The sequence below is a fragment of the Lepidochelys olivacea genome (assembly GCF_965140295.1).
Source record: "Lepidochelys olivacea isolate rLepOli2 genome assembly, chromosome: 9".
Lineage (NCBI taxonomy): Eukaryota > Metazoa > Chordata > Testudines > Cheloniidae > Lepidochelys > Lepidochelys olivacea.
In genome coordinates this window covers 90,311,714-90,323,692 of record NC_140419.1, presented here as the reverse complement: position 1 = coordinate 90,323,692, position 11,979 = coordinate 90,311,714, and the positions used below count along the sequence as shown (strand labels likewise).

At 42.6% G+C, this 11,979-nt stretch overlaps 1 protein-coding gene across 3 annotated transcripts in view; it reads right to left on the bottom strand.

Annotated features, from left to right (window-relative positions):
* Positions 1-1,546: 1,546 nt before the first annotated feature.
* Positions 1,547-11,979, bottom strand: part of KIAA1210 — a 90,246-nt gene continuing 79,813 nt past the window's right edge. For 2 of the 3 annotated variants that reach the window (XM_084638937.1, XM_084638935.1), the window contains exons 9-12: positions 8,951-10,552; positions 8,069-8,220; positions 7,059-7,164; positions 1,547-3,725 (exon numbers count right to left, since the gene is read on the bottom strand). In XM_084638937.1, coding sequence (XP_084495063.1) covers positions 3,550-3,725; positions 7,059-7,164; positions 8,069-8,220; positions 8,951-10,552 — 2,036 coding nt within the window. In that variant the 3' untranslated portion in view covers positions 1,547-3,549. The remainder of the gene's footprint in view (positions 3,726-7,058; positions 7,165-8,068; positions 8,221-8,950; positions 10,553-11,979) is intronic. The other variant, XM_084638936.1, reaches the window with a different exon arrangement.

Here is an 11,979-nt window from a genome sequence, read left to right as displayed (position 1 = left end):
ACTGGGCAGGACAGTCCTGCGGGCCAGATGTGGCCCGGAGTTTGCCCACCTCTGTAAAGAGGGTCTGAAAGGAAACTCCATTTGCTTTGCTTTGCTATGCCCAGGAGTATGAAGGTTCATAAGGGATCATCAAGTCTCACTATGAATAAATCTACTCTAGAGATAATAGACATTAAGTTAACACAGACTGCCCAAGGTACATTTATTCCACTCAGATTGCCTTGTTCAGCTGATACCACATTATCAGCTGTGTGCAAAGCTTAGTGCATAGGAACTTTCGTGTAAATGTGAAGGGACACCTTTAGGCTAACTATGGTCTAGTTCAACCAAGGCCATGGGGACTCTTGACCCTGGGAAGATAGGTAGCAGGGCCAAATTCACAAAACGGTGGTGGAGCAGGGAATACAGCATAGCCAATCTACCCCTGGATTCTGCAAACACCTGTGCTCAACTTTAAGCATGCACATAGGCCCACTGGAGTCAGTGAGACTATGCACATATGCATACATTTGCACTGATCTGCTGATATACGCTAAACTGAGAGAAAACATTCATGCACTTTGCTACTGAACCACCTCCCCTCCAAAAGCAGCAGTCAACTATGCCATACAGTGGAGATTTGCTTATTTTCTATTTAATGTGAGAGAAGAAGCAAAACAATTGCTGAAGGCTGGAGCTAAGGAGGATGGTATGTTTAGTATTCCCATCTTTACTCAGCGATACATGCAAGATAGGTGCCAATGATGCTGCAAAGTTCTATATTAGATAAACATTCTATAGCATTTCTATCCCCTGGCTTGACAGCCAAAGGTACCTGCTCCCTGGCTGTACCCCAAAGTGCATCATGCAGTATAACCAGCTGGATGTTTAAATGGACTGTTATTAGGAACTGTTAATTGAGGCTGGTAGGCCTAACATAAGGCCCATACACTTTGATTTTGTTAGGGCAGCCTATTGCTCAGTTTCTATAAACAAACATACTATAGAACTTTACAGAATCCTGCTCATGGAGAGTCAGTAAAATATATATAATAAGGATTTCTAGAATAGCTTCCTGTCCAGGCAGCAGCAGTTCTGCTGTAAGGAGTAGGGAACGTCTTCTCTGGTCACCAAATTCTTCTGATCAACTAATTTAAAAAAACAAAAACAATAATTACTGATATTCCAGTTCATCAAGAGCTTAAGCTCCATTCCTGTCATCAGTGCTACTGTGCCAGCCCCTTGGTCCTGCTGACTTCAAGGTCCACATAGCAAGGCACAACCCAGAGCTTTATTTCAGAATCACTGAAAGAACCCCATACCCCAAAAGAGACTGCACCAATTGTCCAATGACTTCAAAGAAGACTAAAGACAGTCCCTCACCTCTGTGATGCTCAGTCCAAAGCCCTGTAGGTAGAGTTTCCCCCAACCTGGAATCTATACAGTATATCAACCCACCCAGCACAAACAGTTCCTCTTAAAGGTCTATTTCCCTAATGCCAGTCCCTCCCCTCCACAAATCACAATGCATCCAAACCCTGAAAAATTCAATCATGACAATAGCATTTAATAGTAAACCAAATATGGGAATAGAATACAAAAGGGGGACCTCCAAAGGTGAGGATTACAAAAACGTATATACATACCATACAGAAAATGCGAGACACAATATCAAGAACAAAAGCAACAAGGGAATAGATAAATGCTGTTATTTGCAGTAGTTTAGGTGTGTGGTTGCAATCCAGACTGGCAAAGAACAGGAGAGAAATAGCAGTATATAGGAAAGTGCATATTTTAAACAGAGGGTCCGTAAACCATGTTTGTGATGTCACCTGTAGAAAACCATAGTAGATAATGTTTAAATTTGTTTTTACATAATACTTTTAAACTTTAGACAAATACAAGTGCTCCGGTACCTTGCAGGAGGAGATAAAGGTCTTAAAACAGACACTAAGTAGAAGGAAAACAGGCCTGTATTAGCGAACTGACTGTGAAACCTTTACTCTTTCCGATAAGCAGTGACTCATCAGAGCAGACCCATTAATTTAAGTGGGACTATTTGTGCGAGTAAGCTGTTCAGCCACATGAATAAGAGTTGCACAATCTTCATGAGCAGTGGCTACAGATTTCAGAAGTAGGGACGCATTTAAATTCAGGCCAGAGCCAATAAGAGGGAGTCCAGATAAGGGGTTACTCCAAGGTCAAACGTTGTTTCACATTAAAGATGCTACCCAACTTGTTTGTGAAAGAGACACTCTCTCAGACAAGTCATACTTCAATGTTTTCATTTGCTGTACACAGAAAATGTTTAGCAAATGTGCAATGTACAGGCAGGAGCGGTTTGGTTGTCATGACACTGATGTCACTAAGTCATTTTACAAAGTTTATTTTTAAAGGATCTGATTCTGCTCCCATAAAAGTCAGTGACAAGACTCCTACAGACTTCAGTGGCAGCAGAATTGGACTCTAAAAGAGCAGCTGTTTGCCAGCTGTGTGTCTTTAGATAGATGGTCAGCTTCAGCTTCCAGTTATGTACTGATGGGTAAGGGTGGATGTTGAGTGCATCTTTTTTTTCCCCTCTAAACTGTAAAGGAAATAGTCTAAAAACCATAGTGCCATGGATATGGACAGTGGGATGCTGTTTGTGGCAAACAGGCATCCTTCTTCACAGAAAACAAGAGTGGGTCAAACCTTCCCCACCTCTGCCTTTAGCAGGGACATTTCACAAAAGAGGCTTAGGAAGAGAAATTGCTCTATGCTAGAAATTTATAAAGATTTCAACTTAGATATAAGGACCAAATTCAGCATCTCCAAACTACGTTAAGGTCAGTGGAGTTATTCCAGATTTACAGAGGTAACTGACGAGAATCTAGTCCTTAGAAGGTATTGATTTTTTAAAATACATTACAATAGAACACAAAGGCAGTACAGTTCTGGGCCTGACCAGTAGGTGGTATAATACAAGGCATAAGGCCCAAGGCAGAGTGACTCTAGCCACCTAAGTAGTAAGAATCCCCTAAATCTGCATTGCTGCTTGTGTCTTATTTCATTTAAGAATCAGATACGTTAAAAATCAGAAGCACAGTCAGACCTGCCCTAGAGACATAAATGCTACTACATCAGCGACAGCCAGTCTGGATGCTCCAGTGCAGAGTTCTAAAACCATTTTGTGACACCAAACAAATTCAATGCTCAAAGTGAAATCATGCAGAATACTGTATTGTGTGCAGGGTACTTTAACCTCCCCTTTTAGAAAGGAAATGCTTCAAAGGCATGAAGCGCCTCCTCTTAGAGCACCACTGTCTTTTAGTCAAACGTGTAATCAGTATGAATCCGTCAATTGGAATTTCATAGTATTTTGTCGTGGAAAATGCTCAGTTTCCTAATGCTGGCGGTTACTGCAAGTCAACCCATCAATGGCATTTCTTCTTCACACATTCACAGCTACAGTCTGTGATGAACGTTCTAAGGCTTTTATCTCATCCCCCCACAGATGGTCTCAGCGAAGAAGTTACTATATGGAGTTAATACAGTTATTGGCAACACAGAGGAGGACACTCTTGTCATTTGCTATTGAACAATCTGAGGCATTTCACTCCAAGCTTTGGCTTTTTTCTTGGCCAGGGACAGCCAGGGTGGTTCAACAGAGCTGCACGGTGTCATTGGCAGATTACAGGATTGTCTCATTTCCTTTTCAGCGGTGGGGACCACAGACGACTCCTGAGCCATAGGTCCAAGTGTAACTGCTGAGAACAATGCCAGTCAGTCATCAGAACACAGGAGAGTTAGACAGAACTTATGCTAACTTTTTTTCCTGCTCTTTAAAGTGAGATCATCTAGAGGCGAAACAAAACCGAAAGTGACACAATTTCACAAAGCAACAGAGATAAAAGGAGGAATTGCCAGACTAGATCTGACCAGTGGTCCAGAGACCAGTACCCAGTCTGTAACAATGGCCAGTTCCAGCTGCTTCAGGCGAAGGTTTCAGAAACTCTGTAATAGGCACTTATGGGGATAGCCTTTCTCCCAACTCCCAAAATTTAGGGGAGGGCTTAAGCCCTGACGCATGAGTAAATTTTTCCAAAATTCCTGAGGGATTATCATTTTGTTGTTCATATAAATATCCAATTGCTTTCTGGATCCTGCTAAAAACTCTTGGCCACAATTATAGCTTGTGGCAGGGAATTCCACAGGCTAATTTTGCATTGTGTAACGCACAAGTGGCTCTAGGAATCAGCCATATGATCATGTGCTGCATGGGAAGAATCACTCCAAGTTTACCTTGGGCTAGCAGAGAACGATATGCATCTTCAACACTGAATGGCCTAGAGATTTACCTTCCAGTCTTTACTGCCAACAAAAATACTTCTACTATAAAAATGCTATTCGGAAAAAAATATGCATGAAACCCATACTACATCTTCTCGGATATGTTAGCCAGAGGGGATGGAAGTTGCTAGGATAATGTGACTAGATATTCTTTTCAAATATAGTTTTTGAAATCTGCAGCCTATCACAAGCCTGGTGACATCGGCAGATGCTAAGGAATGTTGATACTGTTGCTGGTAAGGCTCTGAGCTACTATTTAAAAGACGCCTACTTTATCGATCTTATAGAAAATATTGAAGACTGATGTCTTCTGACAGGTTGCATGAGACAGGACAGAATGCAGCCTTACACATAAGCAACTAAAATATCTTGAGGGACAGTTCACAAGCCATTTGACATTTGGCACTCTCCTTTCACTCCAACAGACTATTTCATTTGGAAATATAAATCAGGGCCTGAAAAAGCCAAACTTTTTCTTATGTTTAGTAAGTATCTACAAGTCTTTGCATGGCATACAGGAAGCGGGGGGCAAGGCAGCCGTGCTTCAACACAAACATGAATAGAAGCTATTTATGGGCACAAGTAAAGTTAAGCACAAGGGGCCTTGATCCTGCTGATGTTGAGACCAATAAAAAAAATGCCCATTCACCCTGATAACACCTGTAGGCAAAGCCTGTCCCTGGGATCAGCTCAGTAGGACATTGGGCCTCAGCCAGGGTAGCCCTGCAGGGGGCAGACTATAGTGGAAGGGACAGAGCTCCCCTAATAAGCACCAGGTCAAGCTCCAGATGTAGGATAACTTTTTCAACAATGCTTACATAATGTAGGGACGTAGGCCCAGATTTTTAAAGGTATTCAGGCACTGCTGCACTCAGCAGTGACACACCTAAATGATTTAGGAGCCTACATCTCATTTTTCAAAAGGGAACTAGGCACTTAGGAGCCAAAATCCCATTGATAGTTAATAAGATTTAGGTTCCAGCAGGCTTAAATACCTTTTTTAAATCTGGGCCTCAAGTCTCAAAGGGAGTTAGGCTCCCAAGTGCCTAAGTCACTTTTGAAAAAGGGACTTGGACACTTATGAAGATTATACCCATATTCCTCTGTACTGATTGAAAGTCAGTCTCAAGTGCCTTGGACAGTCTCAAGAGCATAGGATTAAAAAAGGGCGGTGGAGTGTAGACAGAGAACGGGCACGTCTGAGGAGACGGGCTTAAGGACAAGCCTTATCATGCTAATTGGGAGTCTAAATAAGCAATCCCCTTTTAGGTCTGACATTTGCTATGAGCAGTTGCCAATGCAGGATCTGGTTTCTCAGAACTCTGTCCTAATAATCCCATTTTACCTTGTGCTATACATGCACCAAGCCGCACCTGCTGACTTGTATGGGATGCATATCATACAGGCAAGTGTAGAAAGAAAAGTGTAGAAAGAAAACTTTTGCAACAGCCATTTACAAGACAAAAAGTGTGTCCAAGGTTACCACTAGCTCTGGAAATTATATACACTCCTTGCCCCTCAGCCAAGTCAAATTATTGGCTCCTTTAATAGGAGTAAAGCAAGGGGAGTCTAAGTTTTGAAAGTCTTCCTGTTTTGTTGGTCATGTGGGGACAATGCTGGCAGCAGGGCCTGGTGTTTTTCTGAACTGTTGGGTAATGGTCATTTTCTTGAGAACATCAACATAAGTCAGAGATATTCAGAATTTTCAAGAGGTGAAAGAATTGAGTGACCATAGTGCTACCACTGTGGGGAAAAGACATTGTACACCAGGATGATCCCTGGAGCAAGACAATGCAAAGAAAGGTTTAGTACTGCTGCAACTTTCATGGGTGGCATGAATTTCAGCCAAAGTGAAAATCCAGGTGACTCCAGCAGAGGCATGGGAGTAATATTCAGACCCGCCGTGACAGTACTCCAGAAGGAGACTTCTCAAACTTCCTAACTGCTTACAATTGTCTAGCTTTGTACCGAGTTTACCAAGTCTGGAAATGAAGCTGGCACAAAATGGAATCCTTAAAGGGGAAAAAATGGATCATAGCTGAATCACACACTGTTGAGCTGCAGCTAACGCAGCACTGCTCTCTCACTGCGATTCCTCAGCCAGTCATCCATTGCTATGTCAGCGACCCAGGGTGGGGAGGAAGGCGAGAAAGTCTATTCACTTACTTACAGGAAAGCTTTGACATTAATACATTTCATTCAGTAAAATACACTCTTAGCTGCAAGTCTGATTAGTGTTATCTGCACACAGTTCCACCTCAACTCTGATTTTAGGCATAGCCCTGAACAAGGGCTGGGGCATAAGTTGGATCAGTCTGCTCAGAAAGCACCATGAGGCACACACCTCTCTGAGCCACGGTTACTCCCTGCAGGTTGTAATTTACTATTGACCTCTAGTCACAGTGAGTCACTACATCACCAGCCACCCCTTCCACACCCTGGTTCAGGAACTTTAGCAAGTGGGCTGAGGATGGAACTTTTATCTTTTAACCACCCACCCACCCGCTCTGGGGATGGAGTAAGCAGGGGTGTAGCATTCTCAACATGTCTGGACACAGTCTAGTGGGTGAAAAAGCGGAGCATCCACCCTCTGAAGATTAAAGGTTTCTCAGGCTGGGCAGCCAAAAATGGACACACCCAAGAAGTCACTAGTGAAAATCTTAGCCTTTACTGTGAGTGAGTGAGACAGACACACACACACACACACACACACACACACTTAAAATATATACACACACACACACACACACCTGCTGCAGCAGACATAGTGATCTTCATTTGGGATTTCTTCTCCTGAGCACACAGGCTGGGAGTTACGTTCTTCCCCAATAAATTCTCACTCGCACAGGTCACTCGCTTTAAGGGAAAAAACAAAGAATGCAAAATAAGGAAACCAGCAAGTGTAAATAATTACACACAGGAAGCAGCTCCCCTTTAAGATTCAATCAGAGGTGCACTTTGAGAATTCACCAGAAGAGAAATAGAAACAGGGCGCAGGTGCTATGGGGAATATACCAAGGCAGGCCAGGTGGTTCTCTCTTTACACGGCTTTTCAATGGCATGTTTAACAATCATTACTTGTGATATCATATCCACTTACCATTAAATCTGTAATACATTTATGATCACAATGATTACTGAAACAACAATACTGCTTTGTCCTTCCTTGGCATTATCTATCCAAGGATCACCAAGTCCTTTACAAATACTACTGAATTCAACTTCGCAACAGCCCTGCAAAGAGGACAATTATCCCCATTTTACAGATTAAGAAAATGAGACACAGGTCAAATGACTTGCCCAATGTCACACAGGAAATCTGTGGATGAACCACAAACCTTTTGCCTCCAAGTCCACTGCCAGAACCACTGTTCTCAATGGCAGAGCAGGGGCTGCGGAAAACTGCCATAACTTAGAGCAGCTTTTTATGGCAGCTTTAAATTGTCCTGGGCATTGGGCAGACCTCTGGCATGGTTCAGAATATAAGAGGCACAAAAATGACTAGTGTAGGAAAGGTGTATTGCTGAGTCTGACCCCAAAATTCCAAGTACCTGAGCTGCAGATATGGCCAAATACACATCTATTCATTTGCATCAGCAATTGTCTGTGGGCACATTAGAAATTGGTTTTGAAAATTTGGTTATACGCATTACTAAAAACCTGCTGTCCAAGAACATCAAATTTAGTATTGTGTAGAGGCATCTGGTCAGACTGTCAGTATTCACAATGGTTCTAGTCTACCAGCCACTCAGTACCGTACCTCCTCTTGATCCATTTTGGTCAAAGTTTTGTCCTCCCTTTTATGTCCTTTGGCAAGAGGATGACCCTGGAAACCTTTCTGCTTTAGTTTTGCCATGGACACCCAAGCTGGTTCAGAGGTAACAGTTTCCAAATGCGGACTAGGGACTTTTTCTATAAAAGAAGAATTTTGGAAGTAAAGAAGGGATTTAGGGCAAGTCTGTCAAAACCTGAATAGTTTTGTGTTATAAATCCTCCAGTGAATACACTTTGAAAAGGGTGTAGATTACATTAATTTCCCTGCTGATTTTGTCTTTGTTCCTTTGCAAGGATGTTTGTCCTTTTTATCTACTGGAGTCTTTAAAGTCAATCAGGACAGGATATAGCCCTCAAAGCAACGTCCTGACAGTACAGGCTAAATGCAGAATGACTACCATTGTTCTGTTATGTAATCCAGTTAGAGACACGTTGCCTTTTCGTTTCCCAAATTTTTTAGGGGGGGGAGGGGAATAATCACAACTAGTGTGATACCTGGTTTCTTTCTAAATTGCATTGGCCTGACAATTAGCTGCAAAACAAATTCTACAAATTCCACAAAATCTGGACAAAAAACACCTCCATGTGAAAGAAATGGCCCATTTTATATTTCTGATGCTCTGTTACTATTCTAGCTTGAACATATTGTATGGTGGAACTTAAGAATTTTCTTGAATAGCCTAAACCCAAGATACAAGTCCAAAACGACATCAGCTGAGTTACAACAGGGCTGAATAGGATCCTGTATTTCAGGGTCAAGGCTATTAAAGAAATTTTTTACCCTTTTTGTGTCCCTGGTTTGCCTTTATTGAGAATAATGGCTGTGCAAGGCCATTACAGTCTTTGGATACAAGTACAGCGTAAATACCTGAAACTTTGTTAGAGTGTTGCTTCTTTGAGACTTCTTCAGATTTTGTTTTGGGGGCATTTTTCTCTTCCACGACAGCTGATTTTTTAGCTAAAGCTTTTTGGTGGCCTGGAAGGCCGTGAGGTGGCCTCCCAGTGCCTAGTGATTTTTGATCCTCCTTGACAGAACCAGAAGAGGGGGTGTGAACAGCTAATGGAATCTGCTTTGGAGATTCACTGTGGTACTTTAGCAAAGAGGATGTTCTTCTCAGTCTGATCCCAAATGGGTTTTCAGCATTCTGTGTTTCATGCTCAGCCCCCTCCATGGAAGAATTCAAACTGGGCTTGTTGCTCTCATTATCCCTCTCAAAACCTTCAGGCTTATTTTTTGTAGACTCTTGCCTGGTAGTATCCAAGTGAGCTGTTCCTTCAAACAACTCTGGTCTTATGGGAGAGGATGGGGAGCTTCTAGCACAGGAATCTTCCTTGGAATTTGAACCCCCAGAAAGAGATCTTTGCCAGGCAGGAGCAATAGTAAATCTAACTGGTTTTGTAGCAGCAGATTTCAGTGGAGTCTTTACATTTTCCTCTGGGGATTTGCTCTCTTTCCTTGTTTTCTCTTGAGAAGTTACACCACCTAACTGGTTCTGCTTAGAACCACTAAGAGGGATACAACTCTTGAAGCCAGCCAAACTGGAGGCGGCAAGGCATCCGATAGAATGTTTTTCCAAGTTGTTGGATGCATCTGTCTCCTGATTGCTTTGGCTAGCCTTTGAAACAGGACCATGCATTATTTCTGGTTTAAAATGTAGCTCCTTGTTCACTTTACTCTGAGGCAGCATGCAATCTATATCTGACACAGAAACAACTGAGTCTTTTTGTAGGGATGTTTTTGAATCTACATGGTCTTTGGATGGCTGAAGTTCTGTAACTTTGCACATTTCTTTATCATCTTTTGCTGCTGGGGTATTTTCCAGCACCGAAACAGCCATCCACTCCACTTCAGAGGAAGTCTCCAAAGTGGCTAAAAGAACCTGTGACAGACACAGTGCAGGATCTGAATCAGGCCAGATGAAGTTGTTCTCATTGGTATAAGGCTGATCTTCCACTTTTTCTACAAGTGCCACACCACTGTCTCTAGGCTCTTTGTCACTTTGGTCTACAGGTTGTTTTAAGGATACCTTTGTGGCATCTGCCAAACTATTTATGTCCTCCTTTTCCATGGAAATGCCATACAAGTCAGATGCTAATGTGTCCTGAAATACAACTGCTTCTGGTTCAGTCTGTAGAGATTCAGAAAGTTCAATTACTTCATATGTATTTTGCAGAAGTAGTTTGAATTCACCAATAGATTCATCAGAGCAGTAAGGTACCAATACTTCCTCTGCCTTGTTCTGCTCCTCAGACTTTGCTAGAGAAGACTGCACGTTTGGAAAGGACAGTGTTACTTTAGATTGATGATCTGTTTCTATAGGGCATGCATCCTCTTCTAGCAAAGTACAAACTACGTCTGCAGGGGATACAGAATTCCAAGGGTCACTCGTGGAATTGTCAGTCTTTGTTATCCTCTGTGTCTCCTGAGCACCATTTCCTTTTCCATTATTCTCCTCCCAGACCAATGAACCTGTGTTGAACAAAAGAAAAACACATTTATGCTTGATGGTTACAATGAAGACTCCTGCACTCCTCAAACCCCCTTCAATTGTAATTCATAGTAGGTACTGTGGTCATTTGCTAATAGTTTCCCAATATCTGGATACCATTTACTAGATGCCCCAGGCTGACAAACATACTTAAAAATGGGGATGGACTGGCTGGCTCAGGAGACTGGTAATGAAATACATTATATTCCCAGTGGAAGCCAGCCAAGTAATAGTAATAGCTGAAAGCGGCTGTTGCCAGGTGCCTGCTCAGCAGCTGGTGTATCAAATGCATTGTTGCTTTCCGTTCAGATCCTAGTGTGACAGTATCCACATCAGTAAAATCACCATAACTATTGGCACTATTACTGGTAGTCTCAGGGATGCAACATCTGGAAGAGCAGCGTAGGGAAGCTCACCCAGCTGATATCTGCACTGTTCCTGTTCTTTGGCTTTGGAACCTCGATCTCTAGAACTGCCCCCTTTCACAAAAGCTGAATTCACGGATTACATCAAATACACCAGAAATAGTGGCAAAGAGATGCCCAACTACATACCATGCAGAACTGTGAGATTTTAAGAACCCTCAATCCCTGTTCACTTCAATATGGCTTGCAGACGCTAAGTACGTCTTAGGCAACACTTAGCATCCTGCAGGATCAAGCCTTGAGTTTGGTTTAACAAAACACTGACAATGTTACAATCAACCAATGCATTTAAAACGCACTGATCAAAATCAGGGATTATAAAAATGGGCTGTTTGGGAGAAATGTCAGTGGATTTTACTATTGCAGTGAGCAGCGTTTCCCAGACTTGGGACGCCACTTGTTCAGGGCTGTGGGAAGCGGCGCAGGCCGAGGGACATATTGGCTGCCGCTTCCCGCGGCCCCCATTAGCCAGCCACAGCGAACCGCAGCCAGTGGGAGCTACAATTGGCAGAACCTGTGGATACAACAGGTAAACAAACCGGCCAGGCCCTCCAGGGGCTTTCCCTGAGCAAGCGGCGTCTGAAGTTTGGGAAACACTGGCAGAGAGGATCAATTATCAGCCAAAAAATAGAGGAAAATTGGACCTGCTTGTACATAAGCTATTTAAAGTCACACTACGCTGTCTCACAAGATGGTTTGTTCCAAAAGGTATAATGCTCAGGCAGTATTTACAGATGTAGGATAAAATTTTCAGTAGTGCCTAGGTTACTTAGAAGCAGAATTAATGAGATTTAGGCTCCCGTGAGATATAGACGCTTTTGGAAAATGTTACGCCCAGTGTGATGTCTTCAGACAGCCTTCCACAGAGTTCATCATTTTTTTCCCCTCACTTTCAAGCAGTCTGACGGCTCTCAGGCAGAGGGGATGGAGTTGGGGATTTTTTTAAAAAAGTAAACGCTGCCTAGTTTTAAAAGTTTTAAAAC